This window comes from Salvelinus fontinalis, chromosome 12 (assembly GCF_029448725.1).
Source record: "Salvelinus fontinalis isolate EN_2023a chromosome 12, ASM2944872v1, whole genome shotgun sequence".
In the NCBI taxonomy this organism is placed as follows: Eukaryota; Metazoa; Chordata; class Actinopteri; order Salmoniformes; family Salmonidae; genus Salvelinus; species Salvelinus fontinalis.
Genome location: NC_074676.1, coordinates 14,610,271 through 14,630,264, shown reverse-complemented (window position 1 = coordinate 14,630,264; position 19,994 = coordinate 14,610,271). Strand labels below are relative to the sequence as shown.

At 42.7% G+C, this 19,994-nt stretch overlaps 1 protein-coding gene across 2 annotated transcripts in view; it reads left to right on the top strand.

The window, feature by feature from the left end:
* btbd11b (BTB (POZ) domain containing 11b) overlaps positions 1-19,994 on the top strand; it is a 134,008-nt gene that overhangs the window by 71,517 nt on the left and 42,497 nt on the right. For both annotated transcript variants that reach the window (XM_055939838.1, XM_055939837.1), the window contains exon 2: positions 14,924-15,061. In XM_055939838.1, the coding sequence (XP_055795813.1) occupies positions 14,924-15,061 (138 nt within the window). The remainder of the gene's footprint in view (positions 1-14,923; positions 15,062-19,994) is intronic.

Here is a 19,994-nt window from a genome sequence, read left to right as displayed (position 1 = left end):
CTAACCATGATTTTGGTGGCTAAATATAAACATTTTCGATCAAACTCTATATGGATTGTGTAATATGATGTTACAGGAGTGTCATCTGAAGAATTCTGAGAAGGTTAGTGAAAAAATTAATATATTTTTGCCGATGTTGACGTTATCGCCCACTTTGGCTAGAATCAATGCTGGGCTGCTATGTGCTATGTGCTATGCTAATATAACGATTTATTGTGTTTTCGCTGTAAGACACTTAGAAAATCTGAAATATTGTCTGTATTCACAGGATCTGTGTCTTTCGATTCGTGTATGCTGTGTATTTTTACGAAATGTTTGATGATTAGTAAGTAGGTAAACACGTTGCTCATAGTAATTATTCTAGTCCATTTGTGACGGTGGGTGCAATTGTAAACTATGCCATCTACCTGAAATATGCACTTTTTTCTAACAAAACCTATCCCATACCATAAATATGTTATCAGACTGTCATCTGATGAGTTTTTTTCTTGGTTAGGGGCTATAAATATCTTAGTTTAGCCGAATTGGTGATAGCTACTGGTGTTGGTGGACAAATAAAAGATGGTGGATTATGCTAATGTGTTTTTAGGTAATAGATGTACATCTTTACATATTGTGTCTTCACTGTAAAACATTTTAAAAATCGGACATGTTGACTGGATTCACAAGATCTGTGTCTTTCATTAGCTGTATTGGACTTTAATGTGTGAAAGTTAAATATTTAAAAAAAATATTTTTTTTGAATTTCGCGGCACTGGTTTTTCAGTGGGGGGGGGGGGGGGGTGTGCCGCTAGCGGCACGCTCATCCTAGACAGGTTAAAAGGATAAGCATTTCCACCTTATAACTTAGCCTACTGTTCTGACTTGGTGGTGCACATGTAGCCTATAGCCTGTTTTAGAGAAATCATTGAATATTGTAAGAGGTTTCATTGTCTGCTTATATGCCCCCTTTATTTATACTATGGTTTTGACTTGGTGTACAGGGAGAACACTGTAAGAACAGCCCATGTTCTGAATTCTGTCACTGTACATTTCAAAGGTGCTGAACCAATAGTTATATTGACTACATCCATCCTAGCTCGCTCATTATTGTCTTAATAGAAATTACGGATTGCCTCTTATCCGCTTGTCGTCCCCTTATGCCATAGTTTGTATATCTCCATTGTCAGTATTAACCACATTTGTTTAAGCAAGTCAGCCATATCAGCTATGTTTTTTTTAAAGGCAGTAAATTAAGCTGAATTAACTGTTTGGCTGCCAGACAAGGCTCCGCTCACTCATTGGAGCTGAAAAGAAGGGCTATGCTGTTCAGACAGCTTTATGTAGGCCCTAACAGTTTGTGGGCACCGTTTGTCACCATTATAGGGCAATTAATTTATTGTTTAGTGGTGTGTTGTTTTGGGGCTTTGCTGGCCTTCATCTAAAAGAAAAATGGGGGAGTTTGCCCCACCAAGATTTACATGCTAAAATCTCCCCAGCTTTCGATATCTCTGACCCATACGAGCAAAGTAGGAAGTAAAAGCAGGAAATGTACCCATCAATTATGGAACACCATTTGGGTCTTTGCGGGGCAAAAAAGATACACTTGATGTGCCAAATATGCTTGTTGACCAATCAGGACCTGAATATGACTGCATGTCACATAATAGTTTAACACTTTCATAAATGTTTTACGTAGTTAATACACATTGATCACACTGTCACACGTATTTCATATGTCACAGCGATTCACCGATACGTATGCTATGATGCTGGTAAAGTTTTGTCTCGCGCACCTGCCGCTGCCACACAAGCGCAGACACATTTCCCTAAGCTCTGGACAGTGCTGGTCATAAAAAAGTTTGCTAGCTGATGGATTTTTAAAATTTAACTAGGCAAGCCAGTTGAGAACAAATTCTTATTTACAATGATGACCTACCCCGGCCAAACCCGGATGACGCTGGGACAATTGTGCGTCGCCCTATGGGACTACTAATCACTGCCAGATGTGACACAGCCTGGATTCAAACCAGGGACTGTAGTGATGCCTCTTGCACTGAGATGCAGTGCCTTAGACCGCTGCGCCACTTGATGCAAACAATGATCTTCCCCCAAAACAAAGCAAAACGACATAATCTGTTTCTGTAGCTATAGTTAGCTAGCTAACTATCTAGCTAACTGTCATCATCTAAAATACCCCTAATTTATAAGACAGTTCTTATTTGAATAATGGTGGTCGGACCCACCTATGTGAAGCTAGCCACAATAAGGATTAGCCACAATAGCGAATTTGCGGTTTACCTTAAAAATAAAGTCTCTCAATGAAAGTCATGCAAATGAATACAAATAGTGGAATCATGCCATAATGGAATAGATCGTGCTAAACGAGTTTGGAATGTTCTTCTATAAATTCAACAAAAGACAATAATTTGTTAATTTGACAAAAATCTGTTGAAATCATTTACATTTACATTTTTACCAGACGCTCTTATCCAGAGTGACTTACAGTAGAGTGCATACATTTTATTACATTTTTTACATACTGAGACAAGGATATCCCTACCGGCCAAACCCTCCCTAACCCGGACGACGCTATGCCAATTGTACGTCGCCCCACGGACCTCCCGGTTGCGGCCGGCTGCGACAGAGCCTGGGCGCGAACCCAGCCTGGGCGCGAACCCAGAGACTCTGGTGGCGCAGCTAGCACTGTGATGCAGTGCCCTAGACTACTGCCCCACCCGGGAGACCCTACTGGACACACTGGACATATTGGACTTTAGAATTGCATTGGAGGCATACGTATTTCACTACACAGCCTGAGTAAACTGAAACCCCATTTCATTGCTCCACATTCCAACACTCCAACCTTGTTTAACATCATTCCACCAATTGTAACCTTCTGCATCACTTTCAAAGAGCGACCTTTATTTTGAAGGCGAACCGCAAATTCAACTATTGTGGCTAGCTTCACAACACATAACCCCGTCCGGTCAAACCATACTAGCCAGATGAAGCTAGCTGGCTGCTTGGAACCTTAGTTTTGGTAGCTGGCTAGCTAGTTATTGCATTAGGAGAACAACAAGTGGCTACCTAGCTAATACTTACACGGGTTCCTAAATCATTGCTAAGAATATTGAAAATGACTGTTTCAGCAAGGGGCAACAAAGATTCATCACGTTGTTAAATGTACACGTTATCGCCGAAATGGACTCAACCGCACGAATAACGTTACCTGGTAGTTTTTTTTGTATGGTTATAACGGTTATTTTATTTTCATGACGTTTTCATCCTAAACACGTTGCTTACATGGTTATACAGTAATTGTGCCAGCCCTATCGATATCCCTTGCACAGCAAGGTGTTATGTTATGGAGCGTGGTATGTGCTTGTGTGTGTGTCTATGAGAAAAAGAGAGGGGCGGATGTGTGTGTGAGAGAGAATACAAAATAAGTGCAGGAGGATGAAAGGGGCTTATTCTGATGTAGATTTATGTAGATTGCAGTGTGTGAATAGGGTTTATATGTTCTCTTACCATATCCATGAGAGGTAGAGGGATATGCCTAGAGTATAAAGAAACTGTGAGAGAATTACTTTTTTATTGTGCCTCTATCCAGTTCTCATTTTCAACTCCATTAACCTTTGACGCCTGTGCATGATAGAGGGGAGAGGTAGAGAGAAGGAGATGAAAAGAGACATGAGAGGAGGAGAGAGAGGGGAGGGAGGGAGAGAGAGAACACCATACTGCCTATTTTCTGCCACTGCCACTATCACATAGGAGCATCTGACACCAAACAAATGAATCTCTTCCTGTCGTGCTCGTCCCAATCTCACATTTCAGTACATGGTGGTCTTTCTAGTGAGTCACCGGACCATCCCCTCTGATTGCTATCTCCTCCTGGCAGGGTTCCTCTCCATTGTCGACCCTGAGTTATCTGCTCTGACATTTAGTCAATAGCAACACGGCATAGAAGAGGAATAATCAAGAGGTTGGACATCTGTCATGATATCAGACTGTTAAATAGCCATCACTAGCTGGCCTCCGCCCAGTACCCTGCCCTGAACTTAGTCACTGTCACTAACCGACTCAACCCTGCATCTCAGAGACTGCTGCCCTATGTACATAGACATGGAACACTGGTCACTTGAATGATGGAACACTGGTCACTGTAGTAATGTTTACATACTCTTTTACTCATTACAAATGTATAATACAGTATTTTAGTCAAAGCCATCCTATTCAACTATTGCTGTACATATACTATTCTATCCTACGTATTCTTCAGATATACTGCATATTCAATCCACATAATGTCTACACATCCCATCACACATATGTATATATACTCCTGACTCCGACATTGCTCATCCTAATATTTCTATATTTCTTCATTCAATTCTTTACTATGAGATGTGTTTACTGTTAGATATTACTGCACTGTTGGAGCTAGGAACACAAGCATTTCGCTACACCCTCAATAACATCTGCTAAATATGTGTATGCGACCAATAAAATTAGATTTGATTTGAAATTATACTGTTCCTTTAGGAGTTTCTCCTTTAGGTCCTAGGAGAAAATCCAGCAGGATCATTCATATTTTAGTATCATGCTGTAGTTACTGCCCTGGTTTCTTTTCATGCTGGGTTGGATGAGTAGACCTACTGAGTTAAAATTAACTTTTTTGTTTCACATTCATATTTTATTCTCATATACAGCATGGATTCAAGTGGGACTTGAATGATCCCAATGTTAACAAGCGTCTGGATATGATGTCTTCCGTGTACAATGACCTAGAGGAAAATATCCCCCTGCAGCAAATCTCATTTTATGATATTAGTCATATTTTTTATTGCACCAGAGCCTCTGGAGCAATATGAGCAATTACTATAGCACAGTGTTGTGTTAAATATTGTAAAATGGGTTGCAAAGTACATTTCTCAACGATTAATTTGTCCTCTCAAAGACATTTGTTCTAGTCATCGGGACTGTGATTTTATATAACAACGCTTTAACCACACACGCACAGGCACGGACACACACACATCCTGCCCTTTGTCCACTCTGATAAAACAGTTGGGGTTGATGTCAAGTGAAGGAATATCCAGGACAGGTCTAGCTGTATCTGCATGCTTTGGGATAGATACAGTCACAGAGGAATGATCAGAGCATAGTACCCGCTCAGTGACTTCCTTCTTGTTCTCTCTCTGCTGCCTCTGATTGCTAGCATTGTCTGCAAAGCATCCTGCGGGGAGCATGCAACTCATGTATATTACACGCAGGGGTATTACCCTTGACAGAAGAAATGGTATAAAAAGAGGTGAATAACAGAAGGCAATTTAGCTATTACCTCAGGATAAAATAACAGGGCTTACAGAAAACTGTTTTTTCTCAGATTGGAGGCAATTGTGTAATGCAGGTTGGGTTGTGTCCCTGTTGTGTGTCAATCAGACCTCATTTCGTGTGTGTGTGTGTGTGTGTGTGTCAGTATCATGACGCTCATGGTTTATCTCAGGCTGTCAGCTGTCTCTGTGTGATGCCATCCACCCGGGGCTGTGGCCAATCTGCTCTGGGACCTGGGATTGCTCTGTTCATTCTATCTGTCAGCCTCTCTATCGCTATACCCGTCAGTTATCCTTCAGTCAGGCACAGTTATTTACGCATGCACACACACACCCAGGCCCAGTCATTTAATATAGATACAACTTGTTTGTTTTGTGTTCTCATTTTGAAGATGAATAGCTAATTACAGAAGATGCAATGACGTATTGATTTCTCACAGAAAAGTCATTAGATAACCTTCTCGCAGAATGTTGTTCATTGAAACAGACAGGATATCTCATCAACATGCTGTCAAGAGGTAGTCTGGCCCCCCAGATCTGTTTACTCCATCTTGCCAACTCCTATGGCCGTTGTTTGGTGTAACAATGACCATGGGAGTTGGCAAGAAAGCACAACCAGATTAGGAAACAGGCTAGTCAAGATGAGAGAGGAGACTAGATTAACTTTGTGTGAATGGTGTACTAGGATCAGACAGTATGGAAGTATAGAGAGGCTTTCCATCTAAGTCAATGGTTCGTGACGCCATAACTATTGGAATCAAATGGTTGGTGTATTGTCAAATGACTGTCTATATATTCCTTTGGAATATAAATTGTTACACATGTATGCACTCTCATTTCCTTTGCCATTTATGTCGCCACAAGGGCATATTGGAAGTTCCTTTTTTCAGTGCTACACAATTCCCCCAAATTCTGTTTCTTTCCTGGCCCTTTATACACTGAGCAGTAGGGGAGTTTTCAGATGTAATGGAAATTGTACTGGCTTGCAAACGGGTACAAAGGACTGAATGTATTCTTCATTCGCATGGCTCTCTCCAGGTGGCAACCCACTCTTCCAGTGCAACAAGGTTGAAAGAGGCAGAAAGCTTTGAATGCTTGACAGGTGGAATTCATGAGTTTTGTTGCTGTCTGTTTGTGCATGTGCAGATAGTACCCTTTGTGTGTGTCTGTGTGAGATCCTGGTTGGTTGAAATTTAAATGGAAGTTTCAAATGAACGCGTTACTGTAAGCAAAAATGTCACATTATTCTCCTTACTGGGATGTATAGACTACTACTATGCACAGTTTGATGCATACTTATTTCTGTGTCGTAGTCTATGTTTCTTCGTGCGTGTGGTGTGCATGCGTTTGTGCATGTGCATACATATGTGTGTGTGCTTGCGTGTGAATGTGTATGTACAGTATGTGCGTGTTTACAATATGTGTGTGGCTGATAGCGTGTTGAAATGCTCTCTCCCTAGACCGTGTTCTATTACTTATCCAAGCAGACACGTGTATGTGTAGAGATCTTTTCTCCCAGGGCATGTGTGATCTAACTCCGTCAGAGTGGTTGTAACCTCCAACTCCAAACACATTCCTGTGGCTGGTACAGTACTAACCCATTAAAGATTTGTGGTCGGTGGCCGTCATAGACCGTACTGTGGTTGCTGGGTATCCCAGGCGAAGACCATACTCCAGCACTTGTACAGTCATCCCAGGCATGTGTCCCTCTCCTCTAACTCAGATCCAACTCTAGACATTTCACTCACAGCTGTATTTCTACCACTACAAATATCAACGCATGAGAGAGAATAAAGCTGTCATCTACTGCACTGTATGTTCTGTTTTCCCTCCTCTCTTACTTTCTACATCACTGTTTCTCAGGCTAGCTCCATCATGTCTGATCCCTCTCTGTATACATATGGCCACCATCTGTTCTGGCAGGGCGATGTTAGAGCCCAGAGTGGGCCAGCTCCATATCCCACTGGAGACAATGCGCAGTATCAGGGTTAACCCCTTACAGACATACACTAGATATATACATGTATGTGGACACCCCTTCAAATTAGTGGATTTGGCTATTTCAGCCACACCCGTTGCTGACAGGTGTATAAAATCAAGCACACAGCCATCTCCATAGACAAACATTGGCAGCAGAATGGCCTTACTGAAGAGCTCAGTGACTTTCAACGTGGCACCGTCATAGGATACTACCTTTCCAACAAGTCAGTTCGTCAAATTTCTGCCCTGCTCGAGCTGCCCCGGTCATCTGTAAGTGCTGTTATTGTGAAGTGGAAACGTCTAGGAGCACGTAGCGTCTAGAAATTGTCTGTCCTCGGTTGCAACACTCACTACTGAGTTCCAAACTGCCTCTGGAAGCAACGTCACAAACCTAAGGTCACCATACGCAATGCCATGTGTCGGCTGGAGTGGTGTGAAGCTCGCCGCCATTGGACTCTGGAGCAGTGGAAACGCGTTCTCTGGAGTGATGTATCACGCTTCACCATCTGGCAGTTCAACAGATGAATGCATAGTGCCAACTGGAGGAGGAATAATGGTCTGGGGCTGCCCTTTCCTGTTTCAGCACGACAATGCCCTCATGCACAAAACGAGGTCCGTACAGAAATGGTTTGTCAAGTTCGGTGTGAAAGAACTTGATTGGCCTGAACAGAGCCCTGTCCTCAACCCCATCGAACACCTTTGGGATGAATTGGAACGCCAACTGCGAGCCAGGCCTAATCGCCCAACATGAGTGCCCGACCTCACTAAGGCTCTTGGGCGAATGGAAGCAAATCCCCGCAGCAATGTTCCAACATCTAGTGGAAAGCCTTCCCAGTAGAGTGGAGGCTGTCATAGGAGCAAAGGGGGGACCAACTCCATATTAATGCCCATGATTTTGGAATGAGATGTTCGACGAGCAGGTGTCCACATACTTGATACAGTACAATCTGTAGGGCCATATAAAATCTGTTACATTTTTTTGCCTGATTACGTTTAGTTTTTTCCTGAATTCAGTTTTCTCTGGGGTTTTTTCCCGGTTTGAATCACACATTTCTAATAGAACATCCAATTTTGTTGTTTTTCTATGTCCACAACAATGATTAAACCATATCAGAAAACTACTTTTGAGGTCTGTGTAAAAACTCTACGAAATGTCAATTTTGGGGTGTAGATACCCTTGACGAGACTTGCTTGGTTAGAGGTGTTTCTGAAGCACACGTGATTGCAGAATTGGCTAAAGAAATCGCCACTGGATGGATGCAAATAATCATGATATCATTCTGCTAGGTAGGCATAGGGTACTTTGTAGCTAGTTAACATTGACTTGAGAAGGTTTTTGGGAGTGCCTTTCCATCTACCAGTCATCACATAAGCATCATCGCTAACGGCTACACAAAGTGGTAGACAAACGTGCATACACAGACAGGGCCATTCCTGCGCCATTGCCTCTTCAGAAAGTTTAAGGAAAACACTTATCCATTTTGTTAAAATCTTATCATAATCTTGGGCAAATTATTATTATTAGTATAATTTTTTTATAATATTAAATTCAATACGTTTAGTAGATTTCCTACTAAGTTCAAAACATTTTTGAATATTGTTGAATTACGTTTTAATGTCTGGATTCCGTGATTTCGTCCGCGTTCTCAGCGTCAAGGATTTTTTAGGGCCCTGAATCTGCAAAGATGTAAAGGTAGAATAGGAAATACTCTCTCTCTGTCTCTTTCTCTGTTTTCTCTGTCTTTCTCTCTCTCTACCTTATTCTTCTTTTTTCATGTGTTTTTACATATAGACATTTTTCTTTCGCTCACTCTCTCTCTTTCTCTCGATCTCTTTTTATTTTGTTCAAGACACATGAACAATTCACATTATTACAAGTTACATTATTCATCTTCAATATCCCCTGCAACATTGCGCACAGTACACAGAGGACAAAGTGACTTAGCAGACAGAGAGTTCTCTATTTCAGTGTCGTCCCTGCTCTGTGGAGAAACCTAGGGAAACTAGTCCCATGGACGTGCAGAGTTTTCTGGGGGAGAACCAGGCTCCGTGCATCCCTCTAAAATAGATTTAAGTGCAGGGTAAAGCAACATCGAAGTCACAACTCCAACAGTCAAGTCTGGGAAAGTCAGAGAGGCAGGGCCTGTCCCTGCCCCTGCATGCTAGGCATTCAGCCCTACAGACAGGGGGCGGTAGAGATAGACAACACAGCTAGGACAGTTATGACCGCATTGGCATGTGATATTACTTCTTCAAATGATGGGGAAAGTGAGACTGCATACTGCAGTGGTGCACCTCAGCCTACTGTAGTAACCGTGCTCTGTTCCCGCTTTTCTCCCTACATTTTGCTTGTTGTTTTTCTTCTATTAAGCCTATATAGTAGCTCAGATGGACGTGTGCTCATAACATTGATTACTTCAGCAATGAGTTCATAGTCAATGTTTTAGTGAGATCGGCAAAGTAAACAGTAATAGTTTTTTTACATTTAAAAGTTACTGTAACTACTATGTACTCCCAGTTGCAGTAGAACAGGCTCAGTGTTCCAAACCATTGCTTTTAATGTCCCAGATCTTTTCTATGAGGCTGTATGAGACTGTCCACTTTAAAACATCCCTATTATTGAGTACTAAGGATTCATCATAGAGAGATGGGGGGCTCCTGTACACATAAATGTATTCATCCTTCAGTAAAGAGTGGCTTGCCTGGAGGATCTCTCTCTCTCTCTATCGCTCTCTCTCTCTCTCTCTCTCTCTCTCTCTCTCTCTCTCTCTCTCTTTCTCTCTCTCTCTCTCTCTCTCTCTCTCTCTCTCTCTCTCATGCATTAAACCTTATAACTCAGTTGCTCACACATGTGGATAATTTGAATAGCAATAGCAGTCACTTGGCACAGGTACACTGTTAGATTTTTTTTTGCTATCTAGTACCTAAAAGGGTTCTTCAGCTGTTACCATAGCTCCCAAGTGGGGCAGTGGTCTAAGGCACTGCATCTCTGTGCAAGATGTGTCACTACAGTCCCTGGTTTGATTCCAGGCTGTATCACATCCGGCTGTGATTGGGAGTGCCATAGGGCGGCGCACAATTGGCCCAGTGTCGTCTGGGTTTGGCCGGTGTAGGCCGTCATTGTAAATAACAATTTGTTCTTAACTGACTTGTCTAGTTAAATAAAGGTTAATATATATATATATATATATATATATTAAACCCTTTGAAGAACCCTTTTTGGTTCCAGGTAGAACCCTTTCCACAGAGGGTTCTACATGGAACCCAAAAGGGTTCTAACTCAAACCAAAAAGGGTTCTACCTAGAACCAAAAAGGGTTCTCCTATGGGGACAGCCGAAGAACCCTTTTGGGAACCTTTTTTTGTAAGAGTGTAGTTAAAGGCAAATAGATGCAAAGGCTGAAATTTATTTTTCAAATGCCTGGTTTTTCAAACCAATAACACTCAATGGCTGGACAGGTGATACCCTGCAGTTACTGGATCCCACTGCTGCCACCAAATGTCAGAGGGACCTCTGTCATTGCAAAACAGATTCCTCTGTCATTTCTAAAACAACAACTTCAGACAATACAAGTTAATCATCTGCTCTCCGATAGCTGAATATTGTCAGGTTAAATCCACAGCACAGCGACAGGGACATCATCAGGAGAGGAGTGCTGGCATGGCTTTTTGTCACGCACAGAGAGAGAGAAAGTGGGTACTGTATTGTGGTTGTGGCTGGTGTGTGTGTAAGAACTCGAGCAGTTCTTCACTGCGGGCTGTTGCTTCACTGGTTTGCATTAGAATGCAGTGAGTCACCTTGCCACAGCCAAGCCTGTGAGCATCCTGCACTTCACTGTCAGCTGGTGCTGCACCATCACTGCATGATTCTGCACCCTGCGTCATAGTAACGTCAGGGAAGTTACTGCCAAAAGCTAATTTGCACATTTGCAAGGTGTTTTTCAAGCAAACACTCCTACATATAAATCAATTAATACATTTTGAGGACATTGGAAAATTACAGGCTCAAAAACGGAGGAAACCACATTTTTTTGCTTCAGGACATTGATACAGGTCTTTACTTTGGCCAAGTTTCACAGTAAACAACTCTCTAGAGCCCCTCGGTAATCCTGACTTTTCAATGATCTTCTGAGTAAAGCCTGTCCAGCTCCAGCAGAACTGTGTTGGTCTGACTGAAGGACGGCCAAGGGATGGAGAGATAGACAGAGGGAGCCGAGAGAGAACAGGAAGGAGTCTTAACTCGCTCATCAGTATGTCTGGCCCTTTTCTCTCCTTCTCTTCTTCCCTCCAGTCTCAGGTCTGGCACAGGCTGTTGGACACCAATGGGCTAAGTGGATGTTCAGGTCATGTCCTGCATGTTGTGGTCCTCTGGGAAAAGGGTGCCAGCCAGCACAGCCAAGCTTATGACTTGCCTAGTTAAATAAAGGTTATGGGGAATCAAGGTGACACTTCAGTGTTTTTATTTATTTATTTATATTTTTTGTACTTTACCCCTCCCCCCCTTTTTAAATTGTTTATCTTTCAATCTTGTCTCATCGCTGCAACTCCCCGAAGGGCTCGGGAGAGGCGAAGGTGGTCATGAGTCTGCCGAAACATGACCCGCCTAACCACCCGCCAGCTTAACCAATGTGTCAGAGGAAACACCATTCAACTGGCGACTGGGGTCAGCCTGCAGGCACCTGGCCCAACACAAGGAATTGCTAGGGCACGATGAGCCAAGTAAAGCCCCCATGGCCAAACCCACCCCTAAGACAGATGACACTGGGCCAATTGTGCACCGTCCTATGGACCTCCCGACCATGGCTGGTTGTGACACAGCCCGGGAATGAACCTGGGTCTGTAGTAACACATCTCACACTGCGATGCAGTGCCTTAGACTGCTGCCCCCACACTTTAGTGTTTTTGGAACTCATAGCATCCCCCTGAGTCCTCTTGGCGTTGCCTTTTCTAGGTTTTAGTGCACGATACTAGAAACTTACCCCCAGAAAAATGCGGCTGTTGTTACTCCCCACACAAATGATTGGTGTTTTGATAAATCACTGCATGTCAAAGTTGGAGGAACATGTGGTAGCCTAACAGATCCCCATTTAGCTAGGTACTGTATATAATGGTGTGAAAGTGCTGGCAGGCGAGGGCGCGGGGAGAGATGCCAGGACAGCCCCACACTGCTTTAAGTGCTTGAAGCTGGATTACCTGGAGCTTCGCACACGCTGCAGTTAAAGGGCCCACATTGTCATCGAGAACGATATTACAGAATGTATTTCAGAGACCTCCATGATATGCCCAGGTGGTTGTTGAAGGAAAATTGGTTTCTTTGCCATTGGTCTACTGTAAGGTAGCCTGATCCCAGATCTGGTTGTGCTCTATTGCCAACACCTACAGTCATTGTCATGATTTGCACAAACAGATCTGGGACCGGGCTACCTGTAAGGGTCTTTCCCCAAGGCATTGGTTGGTACTGTAAAGTTAGGTTTGGTTGGTGCAGCATCAGACATCTGACCTTATGCTAATATAGCAGATGACTGGGTCTAGTGTCCTTTGTTAGACGGACATGTGTTTGTACGTGATCCAAGGTAGTGTACCTGACTGAGGTGTACAATGTGAGGGGTCACGGACACTGAGCAGTGCACTGTGGGTCTGCATCACACAACACCTGTTCTACCTGCGTCACGGCCCTCCATCTATCTCCATGGTGACTGAGTTTCATCAGTTCAATATTCTGACCATCGCGACCCTGAAGGAGAAAAGCAAAAAAAGAAGAAATGTTTGTACTCTCAAAACAGAGGCCTCAGATCATTTAATATGTGTAACACATTAGTCTAATCATGTCCAATGGGTCAGACGAGGATTACTAAATTCCCTTAAAGCCTGTTTATTCCTTGGAGACTGCTGACTAGTGTACTGTATACTGCAGGGCTAGGCAGCAAGTCAATTGAATTAGCTGCATATTGAGAATGAGGAAGTGTTTCCCCTCTGCCTGGAGAGAATAGAGCCATTGGTTACAGCCATTTTTTTTATTTGACACACTGCAGGTGTGAGTGGTGAGTGGGGGGAAGCAGTAGCAGCACTGCGCTGCTGTGGAAAAATATTAAATGTGGAAGTCTGAAATGTGACGGAAAGCAATCTGCCTCATCATCCCCTGAGCAGGAGAGAATGACTAATGTGCTTTGTGGCAGCAGCCATGATGAAACTGCCTCCACGATATTAGTTTAGGTAGAACACTCCATCTGAGCCAAACTGAGAGGTATAGTTACAACATAGAAATATAAGCACATACCCTGATATCTGCAGAGCTAAATAGACGTATTTTAAATGAACTATAATTTAACATGGCCACCTGATGGTTCAAATCTTAATAAAGAACACAATAAGCAGGTGTGGAATCGTGATAAAGTAAGGTGTCTTCCATGATGGAAGTCGACATGAATATCCAGAATGGATCCACAAAAACAAGAAAAGCTAGATTATTAAACTGTTTAGCAAACACTCTATACATTATATTACAGCTATTCACCGCTGAGCTGCACTTAGGAATGCCTCACAACAAGCATCTTGTATTGAAAATGGCGGACGGAGACAGGGAGATTACTATCAGCAGCAGTCTACCCCCTTCCTGAAACAGACAGACATAAATACCAGTTGGTAACCGTCTCACCTGGATTGGGTCATACCAACTCCCTTAACTAGAGAGGAGACATTATCTCTCTAAAATACATCCCAGTAGCCGTAATAAATGCGATGGCATTCCAAATCCAACTGCCGTACAATTAATCATCTTAAAATAAAACAGCTCTTACATGTACAGCATATTATCAAAGTAACAAAATAGGAAGAAAGTAAACCCCTGTGCCCTAATTGGCGCCTTTAAACTAGATATGAATCGGCACCCAATCCAGCGCGTACGCAGCATAATAGCAAATGTTTGGACATAAATTCGGCAACAGGCAGAGTTTACCTGGTAGACAGTCAAATCAAAGCAGGCACCATCCCACATCATAACAAATCATCTTATAACATTTTCTTTTTTAAATCTCTAAGCAATAATACTCTTATGAAGCACAGGCAGTCAAATGGGACATTTCTGAAATTGAGGGGATGAAGTCTATCCTCTCCCTGCTCCAATGCCTCGAGTTGTAAACAACAAACAATTACACCCTAGCTCATCGACAGAGACTGCCAGGTGTTGTTCCTCACACACAGTGACTGCTTGCGTAGACAGAAACACAATACAGTACAAGATATGCACTCCTCAATGTCCCCTCCACAAAGATGGCTGACCATGAGCTTTGGGCCAAACCGTTCACCTGTTGCAGTGCAGTACAAACTGACATATTTCATGAACATTAGGCTTTCCTGCAATGGAAAAGTCTCTTCTCCTCAATACAAAAGTACCCACTTGTGTTGTATTATTCTCCCTGCATAGGATTATTGTAATTTTCTACTTTTAGCTTAGTTTACATTTTGTGATACAAAAAGGATTGATCCATCATGAGTGTCTACTGTTTTTACGCATTTGTCTGCTCTTAACCACCTGTCTCTCTCCCTCTCTCTCTCTCTCTCTCTCTCTCTCTCTCTCTCTCTCTCTCTCTCTCTGTCTCTCCCCTTACTTTCCCTCTCTCCCTCCTCCAGGTGTGCTAAGCCTACCAGAGAGCCTGACTCTGCATCGGTCAGGGAAGAGTGGGGAGGGCCACGCCTACAGTCAGTCGGAGCTACGCTCCATCGAGCAGTGCCTGCTAGCCACACGCGTAGGCAGCATCTCAGAACTCAGTGAGTACACTCAGACTTAGATTGGGTTTTTACACTACCTTTTACATATGTTGTGTTTATGTGTTTATGTGTGTGTGGGGGGGGGGGGTGGGGGGTAGAGTTAGCATATTAGAGTTAGCCCACTCAGGTCTCACTTTACCCCAGCAGAGAAATTACACATGAAGCATCCATGAAAAAATGATTTGCCTTTCAAGATGTACCACAGAAGTCCTGATAACGAAGTCAATGTCAGAGTATTCAAAATCGGTCCATTATTCAAACTATTTAAGGAGATACACATATGCTTTCAGGAATACTATGAAACATCTGTCTTCTTTCCCCATGAAATCTGTTGTAAGTGTTTTTGAATTCTAATGTGTATATATGTATTATGTATATATATTTTATATTGTATTATACAGGGCACATTTGGAAAAGAGACCTAGGTCTCAATATGTCTTCCCTGTCAAAATAAATATTTTTTTGAAATAAAAAATAAGATGTAGGTATCAAATCAAAGCTTATTGGTTGCGTACACAAGTTTGCAGAGAAACGCTTGTGTTTCTAGATCCAACAGTACAGTAATACCTAGAAATATATATTTTTTAAATGAACACACATAATCCAGAAGTGATATAGGATGAGCCATGACTAGAATACAGCATATACACTCAGTGGCCAGTGCCAACTTTAGCTGCAATGACTGCACCCAAATGCTTCCTGTAGTTGTTGATCAGTCTCTCACATCACTGTGGAGGAATTTTGGGCCACTCTTGCATGCAGAACTGCTTTAACTCAGCGACATTTGTGGGTATTCAGGCTTGAACAGCTCGTTTCAAGTCCTGCCACAACATCTCAATTGGGATTAGGTCTGGACTTTGATTAGGCCATTCCAAAACTTGTGTTGCTTTTTAACCATTTCCATGTAGACTTCATTGTATGTTTTGGATCATTGTCTTGCTGCATGACCCAGCTGTGCTTCAGCTCACAGACGACATGGGTCCCATTATGTCTGCGAAAACCAAACACTGCATTCCACAGTAAGAACCTTAAACCAACGGTCAAGCATGGTTGTGTGATGGCTAGTGTGATGGTTTGCAATGCTTTGCTACATCAGGACCTGGACAACTTGATGCATAGAAGGAACCATGAATTCTGCTCTGTATCAGAGAATTCTACAGGAGAATGTCAGGTCACCCTTCATGCAGCAAGACAATGATCCAAAACACACAATCAAGTCTACATGAAAATGGCTAAAAAAGCATCACATTTTAAGTTTTGGAATGGCCTAGTCAAAGTACAGACCTAATCCCAATTGAAATGTTGTGGCAGGACTTGAAACGAGCAGTTCATGCTTAAAAACCCACAAATGTCACTGAGTTAAAACATTTTTGCATGCAAGAGTGGGCTTAATTTCTTCCACAGTGATGGGAGAGACTGGCCAACAACTACAGGAAGCATTTGGTTGCAGTCATTGCAGCTAAAGGTGGTACAACCAGTTATTGAGGGGGCAATTACTTTTTCACACAGGGGAATTGGGTGTTGCATAACTTTGTTAATTAAATAAATAAAATAAGTATATATTTTTTTGTCATTTCTCAACTCAGGTTTTCTTTATCTAATATTAGGTTTTGGTTGAAGATCTGATAACATTCAGTATAAAAATATGTAAAGATAGAGAAAATCGAGGCATTTTTCCGTTCACTGTATACACTCATTGGCCACCTCGTTCACGAAAATGGTTTGCTCCTACAGACAGTGATTCACGTGGCCGTGGCTTGCTATATAAAGCAGGCAGACAGGCATCGAGGCATTCAGTTACCTTTCAATTGAACGTTCAAATGGGCAAAACGAGTGACCTAAGCGACTTTGAGCATCGTATGATCGTCGGTGCCAGTTCCAGTATCTCAGAAACGGCTGGCCTCCTGAGCTTTTCACGCATGAGAGTGTCTAGAGAATTGTGCAACAAACAAAAAACATCCAGTCAGCTGTCACGCCCTGGCTTTAGTTATTCTTTGTTTTCTTTATTAATTTAGTTAGGTCAGGGTGTGACATGGGGGATGTATGTGTTTTTGTATTGTCTAGGGGTTTTGTATGTTTATGGGGCGTTGTCATGTCTAGGTGTTTGTATGTCTATGGTTGCCTAGATTGGTTCTCAATTAGAGACAGCTGTCTATCGTTGTCTCTGATTGGGAACCATATTTAGGCAGCCATATTCATTAGGTAGTTCGTGGGTGATTGTCTATGTGTAAGTTGCCTGTGGCTGCACTTGTCATTATATAGCTTCATGTTTGTTGTTTTTGTAAGTCTGTTTAAGTATTCTTCGTTTCGTTATAATAAATAGAAGAATGTATTTATATCACGCTGCGCCTTGGTCCTCCTCTCTTCATCCAAACGACGAACGTGACATCAGCGGTAGTCCTGTGGACGAAAACAGCTCGTTGATGAGAGGTCAAAGGAGAATGGCAAGAATTGTGCAAGCTACCAGGCACGCTACAAACAGGAGTGTGAAGAATGGCATCTCGGAACGCACATCTCGTCGGTTCTTCTCACGGATGGGCTATTGGAGCAGACGACCACACCGAAAGAACCTTGCCTTGAATCCAGGTTCCTGTTGCGTCATGCTGTTGGCAGAGTCAGGATTTGGCATAAGAAGCATGAGTCCATGGCCCATCCTGCCTGGTGTCAACGGTACATGCTTGTGGCGGTGGTATAATGGTGTGAGAAATGTTTTCCTGGCTTTAGATCCTTCGATACCAATGGAGCAATATTCATGGCCTGAAGAATTCAAGCTGTTCTGGAGGCAAAGGGCGGTCATATCCAGTACTAGATGGGTGTACCTAATAAATAAACTGATCACTGAGTATACGTATAAAGTGGGTGAAAGAGTATGTAAACATTATTAAAGTGACCCGTGTTCATTAAATCTATTGAACTGTATACTGTACTGTATGTGAAGATGTACAGCAACTGTTCCCCAGGTCCCTGCTGTAAATGAGAATGTTTTTCTCAGTCAACAAACCTCATCAAATTAATACACTGAACAAATATATGATCGCAACATTTTCAATGATTTTACTGAGTTGCAGTTCATATAAGGAAATAACTTACATTTAGCAGATGCTCTTTTCCAGGGCAACTTCCAGTGCATACATTTTCATACTGGTCTCCCATGGGAATTGAACCCACAACCCTGGCATTGCAAGCACCATGCTCTACCAACTGAGCCACACAGGACCAGTCAATTTAAATTCATTAATTAGGAAAAAAATCTTCTTCTTTTTTAAAGTAGAGGCGTGGATCAGAAAACCAGTCAGTATCTGGTGTGATCACCACTTGCCTCATGCAGTGCGAAGCATCTCCTTTGAGTTGATCAGGCTGTTAATTGTGGAGTATTGTCCCACTCCTCTTCAATGGCTGTGCGAAGTTGCTGGATATTGGCGGGAACTGGAACACACTGTCGTACACGTCGATTCAGAGCTTCCCAAACATGCTTAATGATTGACATGTCTAGTGAGCATGAAGAACTGGGACATTTTCAGCTTCCAGGAATTGTGTACAGATTCTTGCGACATGGGGCCAGGCATTATCGTGCTGAAACATGAGGTGATGTGCATTCAAATTGCCATTGATAAAAAGCTGTTGTGTTTGTTGTCCATAGCTTATGCCTGCTCATACAATAACCCCACCTCCACCATGGTGCACTCTGTTCATAACGTTGACATCAGCAAACCCCTCGCCCACACGACGCCATACAAGCTGTCTGCCATCTGCCCGGTACAGCTGAAACTGGGATTCATCCGTGAAGAGCACACTGCTCCAGCGTGCCATTGGCCATCGAAAGTGAGCATTTGCCGACCGAAGTCGGTTACAACGCTGAACTGCAGTCAGGTCAAGACCCTAGTGAGGTCGACAAGCACACAGATGAGCTTCCCTGAGATGGTTTCTGACAGTTTGTGCAGAAATTCTTCAGTTGTGCAAACACCCAGTTTCATCAGCTGTCCAGGTGGCTGGTCCCGGACGACCCCGAAGGTGAAGAAGCCGGATGTGGAGGTCCTGGGCTGGCGTGGTTACATGTGGTCTGCGGTTGTGAGGCTGGTTGGACTTACTGCCAATTCTCTAAAAACCGCTCAAGTGGACATTCCTGCAGTCAGCATAACAATTGCACACTCCCTCAAAACATGAGACATCTGTGGCATTGTGTTGTGTGACAAAACTGCACATTTTAGAGTGGCCTTTTATTGTCCCTAGCGCAAGGTGCACCTGTGTAATGATCATGCTATTTAATCAGTTTCTTGATATGCCACACCTGTCAGGTGGATGGATTACCTTGGCAAAGGAGAAATGCTCACTACAGGGATGTAAACAAACTTGTGAACAAAATTTGAGAAAAATATGTACATTTTCTGGGATCTTTTATTTCAGCTCATGAAACACGGGACCAACATTTGACATTTTACATTTCTATATTATTTTAGTGCCTTCGGAAGGTATTCAGGCTTTGTTACATTACAACCTTATTCTAAAATGTATTTTTAAAAATGTAAAAATCCCTCGTCAATCTACACACAATTCCCCATAATGACAAATCAAAAACAGGTTTTTAAAAATGTTTGAATTGTTTTATTTTTAATATCACATTTACATAAGTAGTCAGACCCTTTATTTAGTGCTTTGTTGAACCACCTTTGGCAGAAATTACAGGCTCAAGTCTTCTTGGGTATCACGCTACAAGCTTGGCACACCTGTATTTGGGGAGTTTCTCCCATTCTTCTCTGCAGATCCTCTCAAGGTCTGTCAGGTTGGTTGGGGAATGTTGCTGCAGAGCTATTTTCAGGTCTCTTCAGAGATGTTCGATCGGGTTCAAATTTGGGCTCTGGCTGGGTCACTCAAGGATATTCAGTGACTTGTCCCGAAGCCACACCTGCGTTGTCTTGGCTGTGTGCTTAGGGTC